Consider the following 21,059-nt stretch of genomic DNA (forward strand, 5'->3'; position numbering starts at 1 on the left):
TTCTCCAATACTAGCTCTGATTTAATTCACAATTTTATATCCACTCACTGCATAAATGTTGCATACAAAGGGAAATCATTTGACACAAGTCAAGTCTATGTAGAGTAAGACAAGGTAATTTAAGACCATAGGACATAGGAGCAGAATTAGGACATTCAGCACACAGAATCTGCTGCGCCATTCCATCATGGCTGATCCTGGATCCCACTCAACTCCATACACCTGCCTTTCTGTTCTAAAAGGTCACCCCTCAATTTTGAGGCTGTTCCCTCTAGTTCTGGATACCCCCAGCGTAGGAAACACCATCTGGACATCCACCCATCTAGTCCTTTCAACATTTGGTAGGTTTCAATTAGGTTCCCCCCCCCCCCCCCCCCGCCCCCTTGCATCCTTCTTAATTCCAAAGCCTAAAGCTGCCAAGCGCTCCTCATATATTAACCCCTTCATTCCTGGTATCATCCCCATGAGCCTCCTCTGGACTCTCTCCAATGATGATATATCCTAAGATGTGAGAAACTAATGAAAATACTCTAAGTGGGGCCTGACTAGTGCCTTATAAAGGCTCAGTATTACCTCCTTGCTTTTATATTCTATTCCCCTTGAAATAAATGCCAATATTGTATTTGCTGCCTTTACCACAGACTCAACCTGTAAATTAACCTTCTGGGAGTTTAATTGGAACAGGAGGCTGTTGCCAAACAGTTTCTAACAAGTGTCAGTCATGTGCACATGTGTGGCCATTAGGCGCTACATTGTGCTTGGAGCAAAAGGTTTTTAAATAGCGTCGTTTGTGTGTTTCTATTCTAAAGCTGCCAAGCACTCCTCATATGTTGGTGAGAAATGAGCATTAAGACAATAAGAACTGTTTTGACCACTGCCATTTCAAGCATTCAGGCTTGGAGATGCCAGAAACAGCTGGTAGTGAAAATGAAACTATTTCAAAACATCAACAAGTTAGGGATTATTAAAAAAATTTGAAGGCATTGACAATCATCTTGAATGTTACAATGAAAATGAAGATTTGGAGGATAAAATTAACAAAAGCATTTTATGAAAGCAGTCCATTATCTGCTCTAGGTATTGGCAGTGATTTTATTCATTTACAGTCGAAACAAAGAAGACTGCAGCATACATGCACTGGATGAATTCCTCTGCTGAAAACCATTAGGAACATATGCAGAGTTTTATTGTACTGTTGTGTTCTAATTTGTTCTGTATTTCATTTAATACATAACCTGTTGCTCAGTTTTTTCGTATACCTTTAACTGTTTCCATGAAACTTCAGCTAATTAGGTCAGCCGCTTTATTGTGCCAAATTGTCCTGTTCTCAATGTGTCCAATCATCCACAATCCACTGTATTTTTAAAAAGTAACAACTTTGTGGGGATATGTTTGACATAGAAACTGCAGTGGTTCTGGAAAAAAGATTGCCAGTTCACTTGAGTTGGGTAATATCTTGGCCTGTGGTTTCCACATAGGTTTATGTCCCACCCAATTCCCGATCTAATTACTTGAACTGGTTTTGGAAAAAAAAACTGTTGTATTAGAAATGTAATAGCTTGTTTTGTGCAACTCCTTCAATTTATTGGAACATTTATATTTAAGAAGAATTATAATTGCAATTTGTATAAAAACTGGAGTGTTCAATATACTTCTAAATAAAACATATTTAGATTTTCACTTTATGTACTGAAATCATTAAATTCTCTGGCTTTGTAGATAAATGTGGACTAATAAGTTCTCTTTTACGGTAAGAGCCATTAGTGTTGTTCGTTTGCTGTTGGGGGAGATAAAATACTCATAAGAGTGGGGAACTTTTAAGGTTGATAAGCCATTTGTTGTTCCAGTGGCAGTTGGCAATCTGTATTTATGACATGTGTTATATGGAGTTAACCTATTTGACTGTCAGAGCCCTCAAACAGTTTAAGATGAAGGATGTCTGGTTAACCAAGATTTTAAAGCTACCTTCCAGAGATCTTTTACATTTTGTGCTACAGTACTTGAGTTAAATAAGGCTTGCAAAAGGGGAGAGAACATTTTCATGTAAATTCAAAACTTGAAATTTAGGAGTTTTGTTTAATATTTATCCTGTGGCTTTAGTCCTTGTTACTGTTGTATTAAAATACAGTATGTGAAAAGGCATGAGCAAAGTACCAAGGGGATCAAGAAAGAAAAGGAACGCACAAGATACTATTTACATCTAAATCTCACACTCGGGGTAATAGAATTGAGTCAATTTACAAAGCTGAAGTTTAAGCAACACCAGTATTTTCTGATGTAGTTCCATTTCTCAAAAACAAAAGCCTAGGATTGGCTTTTTGCTCATTGCATAGTGTATTAAATCATATTGGTTCTAATTTCTGGTGTAATGTTAGCTGATCTCATTTGTGCTGCGTCATTTGATGCTACATTTGGTTTCAGTGACCCTGAGTAGAGAAGAGAAAATTGAAGCAAGCTTCTGAAACCCAATCTCTATCCACTGATTGTGGGTGATTTCTGAGATGTTAAGTAAGGAAAAGGTGTTTTCCAGCCCTAATGAAGGGTCTCGGCCCAAATCATCAACTGTTTACTCATTGTTGTAGATGTTGTCTTACCTGCTCAGTTCTTCCAGCATTTTGTGTATATTATCAAGTAAGGAAAAGATTGTTTTTTGGCTTTCATAATCCACAGTAAAAACTCAGTATAGACTCAGATGAATATCCATCACCTAGGATCCCCACCATCCGGACCATGCTCTCTCCTCACTGCTGCCATCAGGAAGAAGGTATGGAAGGTTCAGGAACAGTTGTTAGCATTCAACCATTAGCCTCTTGAACCAGAGGAGATAACTTCATTCACCCCAACACAACTGTTCCCTCAACTTTTCAATGACTCTTCATCTCATTTTCTTGATATTTATTGTTTCATTGTATTTTTTCTTTCTGTATTTATATGTTAGTTGTTAGTCCATCTTGTGTGTGTTTTATTCATTGCTTATATTGTGTTCCTTTGTATTTACTGTGAATACCTGCAAGAAAATGAATCTCGGGGACGTGGGGGTAAAGGTACGGTGACATATATGTAATTAGATAATAAATTAACTTTGAACTTTCAATGATTATTTAAATACTGGCCAGTTCCTGTCCCTCAGCTAAATGGTCAGAGTAAACCATTTTTAGAGACAAAAGGGAGGTCCAGTTTATACAGATCCAAGTAGTTAGAATATGATTCAATTATTAAAGTGCTCTTTTTAGTTATTTTAGAAATTTCTGAACTGTTTCTAATAAAACAGCATGTTTATACTGTTTCATTTAAGTAAAGAGAAAGAAGAGCAATTAAACAGGGGAACTAGAAGAAATGATTTGTTTGTACCTGCAAAACTTGATAACTATTTATGTACAAATTTGTATTCTTTGGAAGTTCTCTAGAAAATTGTAGTATTCAACCAAGTAATTATTAATTGTGGCATCCTGACAAAGTACCAAAGAACTGTGCTGATCTACTGGCTGAAGTGTTTACTGAGCTTTAACCTCTCACTTTGGCAGTGTGAGGTACCCATCTGCTTCAATTATACCGGTGCTTAAGTAGAATGTGGAAAACTGCCTCAATGACTATCATGCAGTAGCACTTACATCCACAGTGATGAAGTGTTTTGAGAGGTTGGTGATGAAATATATCAACTCCTGCCTGAGAAGTGACTTGGATCTACTCTAATTTGCCTACCAGCATAACAAGTCCATAGCATATGCAATCTCATTGGCTCTTCACTCAATCCTGGAGCTTTAGGACAGCAAAGGTACAATTATCAGAATGCTTTTTATCGAATGCAACTCGCCATTCAATACTATCATCCCCTTTAAACTAATCAATAAACATCAAGACATTGGCATCAATACCTTGTACGATTAGATCCTTGATTTCCACACTTGCAGAGGGCAACAACACCTTCTCCACAATCTCCATCAGCACAGGTGCACCAGAAGGCTATGTGTGCTTAGCCCCCTGCTCTACTTGCTTTACACTCATGTCTGTGTGGCTAAGCATAGCACCAATGCCATATTCAAGTTTACTAACAACGCCATTGTTGTAGGCCGAATGAAATGTGGGGACAAATCACACATAAGAGGGAGATCAAAAATCTGGCTGAGTGGTGCCACAACAACTTGTTACTCATGTCAGCAAGATTAAGGAGCTGATTATTGACGTCAGGAGGAGGAAGCCAGAGGACCATGAGCCAGTCCTCATCGGAGGATCAGAGGTAGAGAGGGTCAGCAACTTTAAATTCCTCAGTGTTGTCATTTAGGAAGACCTGTCCTGGATCTAGCATGTATGTGCACTTATGAAGAAGGCATGGTGGTACCTCTACTTTAGGAGTTTACAAAGATTCGGAGAGACATTTAAAACTTTGACATGGTTTTATAGATGTGTGGTGGAGGGTATATTGACTGGCTGCATCACAGCCTGGTATAGGAACACCAATACCCTTGAATGGAAAACCCCCAAAAAGTGGATATGGCCTCATCTATCATGGATAATGTTCTCCTCACTTTTGAGCATATCTACACGAGTGTTGTTACAGGAAAGTAGCTGCCATCATCAGAGACCCCCCACTACCCATGTCATACCCTCTTCTCACAGTTGCCATCAGGAATAAGGTATAGGAACTTCAGGACTCACACCAGCAGGTTCAGGAATAGTTAATACCAGTCAACTATCAGGCTCTTGAACCAGTGGGACAACCTCACTCAACTTCATGTGCCCCATCACTGAAATGTTCCCACAATCTATGGACTAATTTCAAGGACTCTTCATCGCACATTCTCAATATTTATTTCTTATTTATTATTCTTTCCTTTTGTATTTGCGCATTTTGTTGTCTTTTCCACACTGGTTGAATAACCAGTTGGTGCAGTCTTTCATTGATTCTGTTATGGATTTGAGGATGCCCACAAGGAATTGAATCTCAGGCTTTTATGATGATGTATGTGTACTTTGATAATAAATTTACTTCGAACTTTGAACACATACATTCCACTGAACTGACATTTTGGAGCCCTTGGCTAATTGTTCTGAGACGTGACATCACATTTTTCTCTAAACCTTGTGATGCCATCTTTCTCAAAGCCAGATTCTTGAACATATCCTGTCCCTTTGGGTAATACCTCCCTTGGAAGCTCCAAGAGCACAATGTACTGATGTGTGGTAGGCTTTACTGTACAATACCACTGACCAAGTCCTAAATATTCCTAAGAATGGAAAATTTTGGCTGTACTTGGATTTGATTAGTCTTTGGAACATGAGGGGAAATGAGAGGTTGATAACATTTTCTTTCAGCCAGATGGATGGTAATCCCTTCAGTAGTGCGGAATACACTGCTGGGAATAGTGATAAAGGCAAATCCCCATCACACTTACAAAGTGGATGGGAACTAGAAATGTGGTGACCTATAAAGCTGCTGTATATACCTAGAGCTTAAAAAGGGAAGGGATTGGATAGCTTCTGTTTTAAAGATACATACAGACAAATGGACTGAATGATCTCCCGATATGAAGGTGCTGTACATGGAAAGAAAATGCCATCCCACTGAAGCTACCCCACACTGTAAATGTGTATAACAAGCCACAACTATCTGAGCAGATCAAAGGTTTAGAACATATTCAGTGCCCAGTGAGAGAGAGAAAGAGGAGCTAATTTTCCATTAAGGACAAAGCACATAAATATCTTGTAGACAAGCAGGTTCAGTGCTGTGTATATTCACCCCGTCCTTTATCAACGCCTTTTCATTGTTCACAGAGCTCATTTTGAGTGGTGGGTTACTTCCCAGTTGCCTGAATGTATGAATCCTTGATTACCCCCGATACCTTAGCAGACAATATAACTGGCTTGTGCTTTTTTAAAAAACTTAAGCATTCACTCCATTGGCACTAAAAATACAACTACTAACCATAAAATTCTAAGGGTTCCTGGATGGTACCACCTGAGCCTGTAATCTGCACCACCTAACAGTTACAAATGCAATCAGCACGTAGGAACATCACCACCAGTGCTTTCTCCTTGGACATCTTCCTGACTTGGAAAAATATTATCATTCCTTTCGGCCACTGAAAATCCCAAAATCCTTGTGTTTCACCACACTACACGCAACAATTCATGTACTATTTCCCCAGAATCCTCTCAAAGTGAGGAAGAAATAAATTGCATTCCTCAACCTTAGTCACATTCTAGGAGCAAAATATGGGATCATTAATGCACAATGTCATTTTGTTATTTATCACGTGTCTAGTAACTGATATCCTAACAGATACAGGAAAAAAATTGCTAAATGTAATCTGTAAACAGCCAGTAGATAAACCTTATTTAAATTCTCATTTTGTTTGGAATTTTAAAATCACCCCATATATGTACTTACAGTAGCATTAAGATCAAACAGTTTGATTGTAAATGGATAAAGGCTATGAATGTACAGTTGTAGTTGTGGTTCAACAATCCGTGTTTGCTATCAATACATCTTGCAGCTGTCGGGTACTTCAAGCATGTACAAGGGTAATATCCAGAATTTTCTGTTGATTTCCCACTCCCCCACTGAGATAGCTGTTTTACCACCTTTTCTAATTGAGTCAATAAAGTGATAACTTCATGTATATATAAACTATTCTTGCAGTAGAAGGCCTTCATTTTCTTTGCAAACACAAGGAAATCTGCAGATGCTGGAAATTCAAACAACACACACAGAATGCTGGTGGAACACAGCAGGCCAGGCAGCATCTATAGGAGAAGTACTGTCGACGTTTCGGGCCGAGACCCTTCGTCAGTACTTCTCTTATAGATGCTGCCTGGCCTGCTGTGTTCCACCAGCATTCTGTGTGTGTTGTTCCTTCATTTTCTTTGTTTATTTTTTGCATGAGGTGTACCTGTTTATATCAAATTATATTAATTTAACAACCTCACTGATTCTAACTAAAAGTGTTTTCAAGAATATGGCTTGTTATTTACTCAATTACTTAAATTGTACTTAAAGTAAAAAAAAGTGGTATATTGAATTCTTCCATAGTCCTGTGCATGTTCTGATCTTTACGGTTAGTAAAATCTATTTAAAATTAAATGAAAATAGGGCTTTTTACTTTCTGGTTTACCATCTAGTGAGAATTCTGATGTCATTGGCCTTTTGGTTTGTATTGCTGTTGGTCAGCATTAGAAGCTGAGATAGAGCTAGGAAGTATCTCTGTGTAGGATTGCTGGATTTCTGAGATGGTGACAAGCATCATTGGCTTGTTGTTGACCAGAGAATTGGGGCAAAAATGCAACGGCTCATACTATTCTAAATGAAGCAGTTTTCATGATTGGGAAATGTACACATTTAGGGAACATTTTGTGTGATGTTATATTGGGCAAGAAACTAGAAATGCCGAAGTCTACTGTTTTCTCTGCATCTAATCAGCCCAGCAGCCAGGGAATGACTTGGTACCAAGTGAAAAGGGGGTGGGAAGATATAGAAGTATTATGCTGATTAGGAGAACCATACTGGAATGAATGTATTTGATAATTTACTGTATTTCAGAATTCATTGAATGGTTATTGTAGGTAGTTATTGGGCCAATGGATCTCTGCAACTCTTTGTAGAGCAATCCAATACGTTTTCTTCCTACTTTTTACAATGCTGAGTCCCCAGAGAAAAAAAATCTACTTTATGTAAGTTTTCTTTGCAGCTGTTCCCTTGTCAGCCTTTAATCTCTGGATCTTTTATAAATCACTGTCCCTTGACCTTGAGCTACCTGCTAATGGAAATAGTTTCTCTCTATTCACACTGTCTCAATCAATCATCTTGGGCAATTTTCATACCTGCTTTAGCACTGTGGTGGTACATGTTCCTAAATTGTAACTGGCTTTGAGAATAATCTAATAATTGACAGATTTTTTTTAAAGCCCAGAGTACATCCAGCCGCTAATGTAAGGGGGATAAGTAGCAAATAGGGGATATGTTCAGGAATTTGCAGGATGCATTGTTGCCTAAAATGTGCTATGTTGAAAGTACAGGTTGTCCCCGAGTTACGAACCAAGGAAGGAGAACGCCATTTTAAGTCATTGCCGTTGATACTGTGTTGAGTGTTTAACTTTGCATTTGGCTTAAATTGTTCTTAGTAAGATTCACCCTGACCCCCCCCCCCAGGTTCTGGTCGGCAGGTGGTGCAGTGAGATCAGCGCTGGGCTGGAGAACGGAGGTTTCCGAGTTCGATCCAGTGACAGATTGCTCCCATGCTGGGTTGATGTTGATCCAGTGACTCCCGTACCATCTGTGCCGGGTTGATGTCGAGCTCACAACTCAACATCGTAAATAACACTGCCACCTCCAGTTTAAATTCCCACGCAGAATATTGTGGAGGATCAAATACCCAAACCCAGCACAGTGCCCACTTGTCCCATTTAGCCTGTCTCAGTGAGGTGGTCCTTAGGGCTCAGCGGACCTCGGGAGCCAGTGGAGCTCGGGACCTGCCGCCTGCAGTGTTTCTGTTCCATCGATGGGAAGCAATCGCAATTGAAAATAAAGTGGAAATAATAAAGCGTTTGGAAAGAGGTGAAACGCCACTGGTCATTAGGCTACAATCGGTCAATGATCGGAACAATTTTAAAGGATAATGGATAATGTGAGAATAATGGAGCATGTGAAAGCTACAATTATTACTAAGCAACGCAGTGGTTTAATTATTGGAATACATATGTTTCTTAAGTGTTTTATATACATAGAAAGGGAAAATATATTCTATATACTAAGACAAACGTTTGACTAACTGACGCTAAATAATACCGGATGTACTTGTTCCGACTTATGTACAAATCCGACTCAAAGACGGACTCAGGAACGGAACTCGTATGTAACCCAGGGACTGCCTGTAGTATTGTAGGTTAGTTGAAAAAATAGAGATGCTTTACCTTTTCAAAGTACATTTATTATCAAAGTATGCATGCATTATACAACGTTGAGATTCATCTCCTGACAGGCAGCCATGAAGCAAAGAAACCCAAACGTACACAGTTTAAAAAAACTGTTGAACACCCAGTATGCAGAGAAATGAAAACAAATCACGCAAACAATAAATGCAAGCAATAGTGCTCTGAACTGAAGTGCACAGACTCTTAGTTCAGCACAGAGCAGTGAGATGAAATGAACTGACCCGTTCCTCACCCTCGGGCGCCGACACCCTAACATTTTCAATCTGGCCAGGTGCCTAAATCATCGTCCAAACATCGGGTTCAGTCATTTCAACCCATTACTATTTCTGCAGCAAACTGTAACATTGTTAGATAAGCAGATTCAGGATTAGTAAGAAGCTAAGGTCAGATATATCAGTGTTACAGTGGCACAAAGAGAAGAGCTGGCCTAAGTTAATTGGAAGGAGGCACTAGCAAGGATGACAACAGAATAACAATGGCTGGAACTTTCTGGGGGCAATTCAGAAGGCACAGGATAGATAATCCCAAAAATGAAATAGTATTCTAAAGGGAGGATGATACAACCAGGGCTGACAAGTGAAATAGAGGTAGTAATGGGGGACAAAGAAATGGTAGGTAAACTTAAATATTTTGCGTCAGTCATCACTGTAGAAGACACTATCAGAATGCCAGAAATGTGAGAGTGTCAGGGCAGAAGTAAGTGTCATTACTGTTACTAAGGAGAAGGTGCTTGGGAAGCTGAAAAGTCTGAAGGTGGATAAGTCAGATGGACTACACCCCAGGGTTCTGAGAGGGGTAGCTGAAGAGATAGTGGAGGCATTAGTAATGATCTTTCAAGAATCACTAGATCTGGAATTGTTCTGGAGGACTGGAAAGTTGCTAATGCCACTCCACTCTTAAAGAAGGGAAGGAGGAAGAAGAAAGGAAATTACAGGTCGGTTAGCCTGACTTCAGTAGTTGGGAAGATGTTGGAGTCCATTATTAAGGATGAGGTTTCAGGGTACTTGGAAGCTCATGATGAAGTAGGCCGAAATCAGCATGGTTTCCATAAGGGGAAATCTAACCTGACAAATCTCTTGAAATCCTTTGAGAAAATAGCAGACAGGTTAAACGAAGGACAGTGGATGTTGTTCACCTAGGTTTTTAGAAGGCCTTTGCACACGTAAGACTGCTTAACAAGATACGGTATTACAGAAAAGATTCTAGCATGAATAGTAGATTGGCTGCTTGGCAGGAGGCAAAGAGTGGGAATAAAGGAGGCCTTTTCTGGCTGACAGCCAGTAACTAGTGGTGTTGCACAGTGGGTAGTGTAGGGGTAGGGACTGCTTTTTTTTTCATGTTATATGTTCATGATTTGGATGACAGGATTGATAGGTTTGTGGCTAAATTTGAAGACAATACAAAGATAAGTGAAGGTCCAAGTAGTGCTGAAGAAGCAAGGAGTCTGCAGAAAGACTTAGATAAACTGGCAGAATCAGCAAAGAAGTGGCAGGTGGAATATAGTGTAATGAAGTGTAGGGTCATGCACTTTGGTAGAAGGAAGAAAGACATACAGTATACTGTTTTCTAAGTGAGGAGAACATTCAGAAATCAGAGGTGTAAAGGGATTTTGGAATCCTAGTACAGGATTCCCTAAAGGTTAGCTTGCAGGTTAGGTCAGAGTAAGGAAAGCAAATACAATGTTAACATTCAGTCGTCTTGAAATGAATGCAAGAGTAAGGATGTAATGCTGAGGCTTTATAAATCATTGGTCAAACTGCACTTGGAATATTGTGAGCAATTTTGGGTTCTTTTTCAAAGAAAAGATGGAGAGGAGGTTCATGAGAATGATTCTGCGAATGTAAGGATTAATGTATGAGGGGCGTTTAGTGGCTCTGGGCCTGTATTCGCTGGAGTTTAGGAGAATGGTGGGGCGGGAAGCTTCATTGAAATGTATCGAATATTGAAAGGTCAAGATAGACTGGATGTGAAGAGGATGTTTCCTCTAGTGGGGGAGTCTAGGACCATAGGGCACAGCCTCAGAATAAATGGACATCTATTTAGAGTGGGGATGAGGAAAAATTTCTTTAGCCAGAGGGTAGGGAATCTATGGTATTCATTGCCACAGTCAGCTTCAGATGTCAAGTCATTGGGTATATCTGAAGCAGAGGTTGATAGGTTCTTGATTAGTCATGGTGTCAAAGGTTACGAGGAGAATAGTGTTGGGGGATAATAAATAAGCCATGATGAAATGGCGAAGCAAACTCAATGGGCTGAGTGGCCTGAAGCTGTTCCTTATGAGGAATGTGCTTTATGAGGATTACTGTTTTTGATTGCCTCATTCCTAGTCAGCCACTAATTACTCCATATTAGAATGAGCAAGAAAGTCACAATTGCCTGTATCAGTTTGCACTAGTGTACACTTATGGCTATGTATATTACTTGTGCATTTATAAAATCTGATGTTAAGCCCACTTTGTGGAACAATGAACCTAATATTGACAGGTAGAGCAATCTAGTTGTGCTTTTGAAGCGGGGCAAATTCTACTTGTGACTGCTTATTTGCAAGTTTATTTTAAATTTGCACTGTTGTCATCAAATGTAACTAAAGCATGGTATTTGTAAATGTCACATACTGAATAATAACTTTAAATTAGATTGTCTTGCCTTTAAATAGTTTAGTTTAAACAATGGCAAGACATGAATTTAAATTTTGTGACTTTATCAAATTAAATAGAAAAGCATTAAATGCTGGAAATATTCAAATATTCAACAAGAAACAATTAAAACCCTAAGGTTAATGACATTTCATCAGTTTTAATGAGAGGCTGTTGACCTGTAGCACTGGCCCTGTTTCTATTTCTAGTTACCATTTAACCTGATGAGTATTTCCAGTTTATGACGTATTTCATACTTTAGACATCTAAAGCATTTTGCCCTTGTAGATTTTACAAATCATTCTCTGCAGTTAAGTGTGAATAAACATGCTGCTTTTCTGTTTCACAATTTCAGATTGGTTTGAGATGAAGAAGTTTGTTTGTTTGACTTTGGTATGAAACCAAGAACTGGCTAAACTCCAGAAGTTCCCAGTGCTTAAATCTAATCTAGTTGGCTTCTGAAATCAGATTGAATTGTAAATTTGACTTTGACTTGTTTCTTTGATCAGAAATTAAGGTTCAATGTTCCAGCCAACATAAGAGGGAAACACTTCAGATTAGTGAACTTTCATAGTAAACCATACCCTAATTAATTATGCACTTTAATCCCAAAAATAAAAATTGATTTAGATAGTTTGCCATTTACAAAACTGCATAAGTTATTCTGAGAAACATTGAAATAATGTTTAACACAGAAGCCTAAATTGAAAATGCCTTGTTAAAGTTACTGTTCCTGTAATTTGTTTTTATCACAACTTGTCTGTTTTGTTTACTCAAACATTAGAAGTGACGTCTCACATCCTGTTGCAAATCACTGACGTCTTCAAAGCCTTTCTTCCCTCTCTTCACAGCCATCACTTCCTGTCCTTTATACGCTATCCAGCCAGGCTACCCATGAAGCTGTCCACCTCCTCTGCAGGATGTTAGTCTTTGATCCTGTAAGTATGCGCACTTATTTTCCAGTATGAGAATCACTTCTCCATTACCTTGCACCACTGGTAATGCTAACAGGAAAACATACAAAATAAATGTTGAGTAGTGCTCAAGTTACTGAGCATTGGAATTGTTGTTCCGAAAATGTATGCAATCTTCAATTGCAATGGATAGGAATAAGTTAGGAAATTCAAGTAGATGTGGTATCATTTTAATGCCATTTCAGTAATTTTGTTTTATCAATTAATATTTGATACTATTTAAACCTATAGTAAAGCTGTTTGATAAGGACATCATGGATGGACTATAAAGTTCTATAGATTTAACCTGAAAAATGATCATTTGATTTGTTTTGAAGAGTAGAATGTCACCTCTCAAGTCAAGTAATAGGGAAAAAGTAGCTTTTTTGTTGTTAAAAGTTTCTGTTCCTTTTACACTGCAGTCAAAAAGAATCTCTGCAAAGGATGCCCTGGCACATCCATATTTGGATGAAGGACGGCTTAGATACCACACTTGTATGTGCAAGTGCTGTTATACCACCTCTACGGGGCGTGTTTACACCAATGATTTTGAGCCCATCACCAATCCCAAATTTGATGACAGCTTCGAAAAAAATTTGACATCTGTTCGGCAGGTTAAAGGTTAGTACAGTTTTAAATACAGTTCCCTGTAGTTGCAACATTTTGTACCAAGACTATGAATGATTTTTTTCATAATTTTGTGTGTAAAAGATACGAATAACAAGTTATGCATCTTTATTACCTTATATAGCTGCTGGCATTCATTTACCACCCACAGTCACCCAATGCAAATGCAGGATCCTATTTTGCTGCCACAGAATTGTCCCAGTATCCAGCAACAAGGCATCAGTCCACATGGACACTGACCACAAAACTCACAGGAAAGCTAAGGGTTTTTAAAACTTCCAGAACACACAGTATATTCGATTCAAAAAAAAAATCAGAAAAGCAGAAAAAAACATCTGAAATCACAGTTAATTACAAAAACGGTTTAAGAGACTTAAAAACCTGTACACACTCTCTCTGCACCCCCCCCCCCCCCACTTTCCCACTGCAGTGCAATCCCCATCAAAATCATTAGCAAAAAATGCAGGAACCAGTTCCCTGGAGTAAGTAGTGAGGAATTTTGGCAAGATTGAGTTCCACAGCTGTACTCCAACTATTGCCAAGTAAGTTCAGTACCACCCCGAACACTACAAATGTCGCCGTCCTTAACTTGGTTGCATTTAAACTCATGGCATTTGCCAGCAAAACCTGAACCAAAGCATCATGTCAGCTTTGCCATGTTTGGGAGTAGAAATTGGCTATTTCTACTTCAATCCCAAGAATTCTTAACCATGAATGCTAATTGTCAGGTTGTTAGAAGATTAATGAAGCAAAGGTATGTCTGGTATTGAAATTGTAAAGCAACAGAGGGATCTGGGTGGTCAAGCAGCATACAGGTACTTTTTTGCCTAATGTACAGATTATGATTAGAGAAGTCACGTTATAACTTTTTAAAAGATAAGGTCATAAACATTCTTCAGATATTGGAAATCCAGAGTAACACACACAAAATACTGGAGGAACTCAGCAGGCCAGGCAGCATCTATGAAGAGGAATAAACAGTCATTGTTTCACACCAAGATCTTTATCAGGACTGGACTGGAAGGGAGGAGAAGCCAGATTAAGAAGCCGGTGAAGTGAGGTTCTTTTGGCTTAGATTAGAGTAGAGCTGAGCAAAAAAGATCCATCTGGAGTGGTGGCAGGTCTTGAACTTGCAGTTTGAAAAGTTGGTGGAAGTAGAATTGCTGCTTATAAAGTGGATGAATTCCCATAATGTGAAAGAAAAGACTTAAAGCAAAGAGTTAAAAAAAGTGATTAATGGGATAGATCAAATCAAGCCAGCTAAGAATTGTCACCTGTGTTCCCTCCCACCAGCACATACATGAGCTTTGTGCAGAGAATGGATCTCTCTGATTTTCTGCATCCAAGAGTTGAGAAGTGATACATAACAAGGCCATAGTGACAGGTAGGCCTCAGACAGTGTACTTTTGAGGACACATGTCTAGAATTCCCTGACAGGCTTTCACAGAATGCAAAACTATGGCTAGAACTGTGTCTCCTCTTAAAACCCTTATTTATTCTTTTTGTCTAGTGTTTACATGGCTCCAGCATTTAGAGAACTAAAAATTATTAAAGTTAATATGAATTAGAAGTGTTTTCATCAGTAGCAGTAGACAACAGAAACATTAAACTGAAGCCCCATTCTGTGGGCTGAATTATCAGTCCTATCCAGGTTTAATATAGGTGCAGAGAGGCTGATTCTTCAGGATAATGGGAAATTCCACCCGGGATACATGGATCACTGCATTGGAGTGAAGTGACAGATCCAATGGCGCCCGTCACAAAGTCGTAGATATGCTGTGGACAGCGTAAATTTTGGATTTGCTTGCATGGCAATGGTCAAATCTTTCAGACATTCTGGCCCTATTGAGAATTGATTCTCGTATATTTTGGCCCCAGCGATTTCAGTGGGGATTGCAGTGCTGTTGGGAAGGAGGGCAAAGGATTTTACATCCCTTTTTATCCAACTTCCATCTAAAGTGTGTTTGTTTTTGATGTACAAGTGCCTAGACATAATAATTGTGAACCATAATTGTTAAAGGAAATGATTCACTATAGTGGTGTAAATGCAGGAAAATGGGATTACTATGAAGAGTTATTTTGGTTGGTGTGAACGAGCTGGGCTAAAAGAGTCTTAATGTACTCTCAAACATGAAGGCAGACACCAAACATGCCCATTTAAACATTGGGAAGAACAAAATCGTTCCTTTTGATCACCAGAATTCTGCTTCTTTGCTAACTCTTTATTTCCCTTGAACCACTTATGAAGTTCAAATCAATCATTACAAATCTTTATCATCTCAGACTTTCAAATTGACCATCCAATACATCATCAAAATTGTTTTTCTACATCTGCAACACTTCCCACTTCTTTCCCAAGTTTAGTTTTTCCATCCCCAATATTATTTAATTTTAAGCACTTCTGAAATGCTTCATTGTCTTTGCCTGCCTCTCATTCCTACATGCACATGTTCCATATTTTTACTACCAATATTGTACCATCTATTCATATCTAATTTTGTAGGTCTGGTTCAGAGCTCTACTAACACACAAGTTTAAAATAATCGTTTTCATCAAATCACTGGCTTTGCAGTAGCCTCTATATCTTCATCATTCTTCATTTGAAAGCTTCTTGAACTCTTTGACTCTAGCATGGTTCTCCTATTTTAGTATTGGTGGTAGTCATTATCTATCTCCTCAGTGCTGAAAAAGATTCTCCTCATTTATCTACCACTCCGTTTCCTTTAAAAAAAATCTTTGGAACCAAGCTGTCATTGTGTTTAATTTCTTCCTTAGTGGCTGCACATGTTCATTTACCATTTTCTCCACATTTAATAAAACATTGGACATTCTTTATATTAAGACACTTCATATGTGAATGAATGACTGAGAAGATCACGCTCATAATCCTTTATCCTCATACTAAAATTCCACTGTTAATCAAGATTTAAGATTACAGGATTTTGCGAGGTGTATTGACCATTCCTTCACATCCTCAACTGGTTTCCTCCTGGCCAGCAGAAGTTCCACATGTGGGAAATTGTTAAAAAAAACTGGTAAATCAATTTGACAATGACTGGAAGGCAGGAAGTTGTATTGTTATAATTAAATACCATTCATTTCCTATTCTACAGAGCTCATTCATCAATTCATTCTGGAACAGCAGAAAGGAAATCGGGTTCCACTATGTATCAATCCACAGTCTGCTGCATTTAAAAGCTTTATCAGGTATTTTATTGTAGACACTTTGTCCAAGTATTTTTGAATTTGCAGTGCTTAAAGTGTTCCAGACTTTGGTGTAGAAAAGTTGTGGAAGGGCAGTAACTTCTGAACAAATTAAGAAAAGTATTAAATTCTATTTAATTTTCAGATAATTAAAAAAAAATCTTTTCTGCATAATGTATTTATTTAAATACCACAACACGTGAAATGAAATGATTAAAAGATCATTGGCTTTTAGAAAGTAACATTTTAGAAAGAACATTATAATTTTCTATAGACCATCTTCGAATAGATTTGTCAGACAAACCCAAAACTATATATGTCACTCCTAATGATAAAAGTTATCTAGACTTCTGTTGGAAAACCTGTTGTTTAATTTACTTTTTTTAGGATGCTAAATTATTTAGAAGATGATTTTTAATTTTCTGTCATAAAATTATGAATGTGAAAATAGAATAGGAAATGCATTTTAAATATAATTCAATACATTTCAGCCATAAAAGTTCTAGCTATGTATCTAGACATGTTTCTTTATGGGAGAAAATATTAATTCTAATGCTGATAAATGGTTTTATGTATATTCTCTGATACCTTTCCTATGTTCAATAATTATACCAAAGGAAGGCATTATATTCGAGCTCTGGCTCTTTTCTTATCCCATCTACATCACTCTGCAAACATGAAGCCAGTTGCAGGGCTACAAATTTCTACCTGAGGTCAGCACCATCCAGGGATTGAATTTGGCTATTTTTGACCAGTTTTGAAACACAGAAAACCTACAGCACAATACAAGCCCTTCGGCCCACAATGCTGTGCCGAACATGTCCTTACCTTAGAAATCACCTAGGGTTACCCATAGCCCTCTATTTTTCTAAACTCCATGTACCTGTCCAGAAGTCTCTTAAAAGACCCTATTGTATCCGCCATACTGCTGTTTATATTATTCCATATGAGAAGCAAATAAATTTGGAGTTCTTGATTTTGCTAGGAAATTATATATTTTGAAATGTACTTCTGACATTAAGTATTTAGAAGGTTAACGCCCAATATTGTAGTAGATTTGAAGTATTTGTTTTACAAAGTGCAGAATATATTGAAATGATTACCTAAACCATAAAATTAACATATAGTAAGGGCATTTATTTATAATGATACGTGTGCTTTCTTCTGAAATTACATGATTCATAAGGCCTAAAGACAAGATTCAGCAAAATTGTTGATGTTTCAATTATATTTTGATAACTTTTGTAGTTTTTAACCAGAATGTTACACCCACAATCCTTTATACTCTTTACAAATAATTTAATATGTGAGATAACAGCAATACACCCAAAGTGTGATCACTGACAAATGCTTGTTAATTATTTAGAATTTTTGTTATTTGAAAGAGATTTGATATTTTGGATTTTTTAAAAATTGATTTTCCCACTTTTTTTCCTTTAACAGCTCCACAGTAGCTCAGCCCTCTGAGATGCCCCCATCTCCACTGGTATGGGAGTAAGTGGAAGAAACTACTGATGACAAATATTTTAGGTTCTCACTGGAGTCTAAAATTTGCAGTACCATTTATGTCGGGACAAGTGTGTAATTTTACTTATAAAATTTTTTAAAAATAAATAAACCACTGATAATTGTAAAGAATATACTTTTAGGAATATGCTGGACTTGTATTTTTTAGGGATAAAATTGGTGGTTGTGCTTTGAAATAAAGCAGCTTTAGCAGGAGCTGCACAGTTTGTATGTATTTATGGAACCTTGTGCAGTCTTCGCTTTTTGGCTCGGGGGGAGTGGGGGGTGGTTAAATAAAAGCTGCACTAATTGAACTAGTTGTCTTGACATTGAAGTGGGATGAGGAGCAGGCATGTACAGGATCTCTTAAGGAATCAACGCTGTCCCATCTATTCCTGAAGACACTTTTTACCAAGGCTGGCTGCGAATGCAAAGTCTATGCTGACCTATCATGAAGTCACGTCGGTTGATCAATTCTATAACTTCTCTTCAGAGCTGGCAGTGGTTTGCTGTTGTTGTAATACATTGTGATTAGAAAGATGGAGTGAGTGTGGGTTTATCACTAGCAGAAGTAACTTATGTTCCCCAATCCCTTAATTATATTTAACCAATTTTTAGAAACATTTTGTTTTATTTCTGCAGTTAAACCTTGAGCATGCATCATCCCACATCACTTGTGTATATAAATCCAGTGTTGGGTAGATTTTAAAAGTCTTGACAATACTGTATAGAGGAATTAGCTTGCACATTTTAGGTCTGTGAAATATTCTGTAAAAGTTATTTTCTGCACTGGACAGTGTAACAGGAAAAGCAGCAGCACATAGGCGATTATGTTAATTGTGTCGTGTCTTTAGGCAGAATTGTGGGAGTGTTGATCTGAAACGTCACAGTAGTGCAGAGTTTAAATATCCTTTCTGACAAATCCTTACCTACTGGAACACTGAAATATCCTGTGTATATGTATATATGAACAGAAATTGAAGGCTCTACCTCCAGGAGTGTACAACTTGGTTTGTTTACCTCCACGTTTTTTTAAAAACAATTCAGCGTGGGGATTTAAAACTTGAATGTCCCTTCCAGCTTTTATATTTAAGAAAAAAAAAGTTTTTCACACATACGAAGGAACCTTTATGGATTGTCTTAAATACGCAATTGTGTTCAAAGCTGAGAATATGACCCCAGGATCGGTCATGAATACTTGACTGTTAAATAACTGTAGTTCATATCTGTATTTAGCATTGGACTCTTGCTGCGAGTGACCCAGAGCAAAGGTGTACACAGATTTCAAAATAGGTCCCTAATGTTTTATTTCTTTTGAACTTTTAACTTAAATTGCTTGCTGTGGCAGAATCTGTGCTGGAAATTGCATCTATTTACAATTAGGAACAATGAGGGGATTTTATGAATTATATAAAAAAAGGTATTAAAGCCCCCAAAGCTTTAACAATAAACTAAGGCTTGTATTGAATTCTGTTTTCAGTAAACAGGGGCAAAAAAAAATACTGAGAGCCTGCTGAGAAACCGGTTTCAAGACTTCTCCTGAAGTTCATCATCCTATGTGACACACTTGCCGGTCACTTTGTACAATGTAGATTTGAAGTACAGTGGTGGAAATTCATTAAATGTGATATTGAAAACAAAAATCTGTGGTACTAGTCAGTTTGTGCTACTGTATATTTAAACACAAGTCCTCAGTTATAATATCCCTTTATGATTGTAATATGCCATTAATTCTCACACATGCATCTTTGAGTAAAAATTTCCCTTCAGTTTGGTTGCTTTTTGTATTGAAGTGCTTAAACTTTTTTTTGTAGTTTTATTCAAATACACAAGTCTTTAATGTGTCCTTTCTTTAAACATATTTTAAAACCACTTCTGCACCTTTAGAGGGGAAAATGCTAACAAACAAAGATGCTGAATTTTCTTCCTCGAATTGAGGAGAATTTGGTTTTGGATTACAACCATTTAATCATAAAAATCAACATATGGATAACTCCATAACAGACACAAGCTACCTATTCACTGACTAAAATGTTTTCATTATGTTTCGGGACTTGTTTGTTTTTGTATAGAATACTGTATTTAGGATTGATCCATTACCAAAGACTTGTCTTGAACCTCTACTTGAATATCTACTAATAGTGAAATAAAAGATTTTTACAAAGAAATTAAATGACCTTGATGTTAAGCCATAAGTGAAGTAGTTTGCATTTGCTAAAAACTGAAAAGACTGGAAATGGCAGTCTTTTCAGGCAGCATCTCAGAAGCAAGAAACAGCATCAACAATTTGAATCATTGACCTCTCATTAGATCTTGCAAAATGTAGTTCACTTTGCTTCAAATTGAAGTTCCACTAAATGCAGAAATTGATGTGCATCTGCAATAGTGTAAACTATTGTTTTTATACTTATTGCTTTCAGTATTTTAAATGGTTAATAATAGATACTGAAATATTCAAAGTTACCATGGGCAACTTGCTGACTGCACCCAGAAGCATTTTAACCAACACTGGAATTGAAATTCCACAATTAGTGAGTACTCTGGTGCTGCAGCAGTTAAAATACTAGATTAGTTGCTAAAAATCTGGACTGATATTCTAGAGAAGTTAAAATCCTACCATGGCAGATGTAGAATTACAAAACAATGTTCAGTAACTTGGATATCAAACAGCTGCATTGTTGTGAAAACCCCACCTGGTTGCCTGTGTAGCTCCCATTTCCCTAGTAATGTAATTGATTCTTAAGTGCTGAAGTTTGTGGCTTGGTAAAGCAGTTAATGACACCCTAGTCGATCCATTAAAGTAGAGAATAATATTGGGAGTATACCAGGTCGAGCATGGTCAAGACGATCTTGTCACCTTCCACCCTCCCTCAGCTGATGACAACATTTGGAAGATAATTTGAAGTTAGCAAAGACACATAATTTTGTGTGGGTGTGAGTCTTCAATGTTCATCACCAAGACTGTTTTGATAGCACCAACACTGGCATGGTTTTATGAAATATCCATTTCCTTATTGCTGATACAATATTGTTCCCTAAAGTGTGCCTCTGTCTGATTTATTATTTCTATAATTTAATAACTCAAGTTGGGGACAGTGTAGTAATTTGGTGATTAAATTACTGGAATAATGACCCAGACTTGTGCTTTCAAATTAAACCGTGGCAACTTGGACATTTAAATTCACAAAATAAATCTGCAATAGAA

The 21,059-nt window shown here is 37.6% G+C and overlaps 1 protein-coding gene across 4 annotated transcripts in view; it reads left to right on the forward strand.

The window, feature by feature from the left end:
* The window catches only part of LOC140731647 (serine/threonine-protein kinase NLK-like), a 138,203-nt gene extending 118,706 nt beyond the window's left edge, over positions 1 to 19,497 (forward strand). For 2 of the 4 annotated variants that reach the window (XM_073053268.1, XM_073053269.1), the window contains 5 exons: positions 12,416 to 12,502; positions 12,940 to 13,138; positions 16,258 to 16,351; positions 17,792 to 17,842; positions 19,335 to 19,497. In XM_073053268.1, the coding sequence (XP_072909369.1) occupies positions 12,416 to 12,502; positions 12,940 to 13,138; positions 16,258 to 16,351; positions 17,792 to 17,842; positions 19,335 to 19,371 (468 nt within the window). In that variant the 3' untranslated portion in view covers positions 19,372 to 19,497. Of the gene's footprint in view, positions 1 to 12,415; positions 12,503 to 12,939; positions 13,139 to 16,257; positions 16,352 to 17,791 lie in introns of all 4 variants that reach the window. The other 2 variants (XR_012099883.1, XM_073053270.1) reach the window with 2 other exon arrangements.
* Positions 19,498 to 21,059: the final 1,562 nt, after the last annotated feature.

The sequence above is a fragment of the Hemitrygon akajei genome, chromosome 8 (assembly GCF_048418815.1).
Source record: "Hemitrygon akajei chromosome 8, sHemAka1.3, whole genome shotgun sequence".
NCBI classification, from domain to species: Eukaryota; Metazoa; Chordata; class Chondrichthyes; order Myliobatiformes; family Dasyatidae; genus Hemitrygon; species Hemitrygon akajei.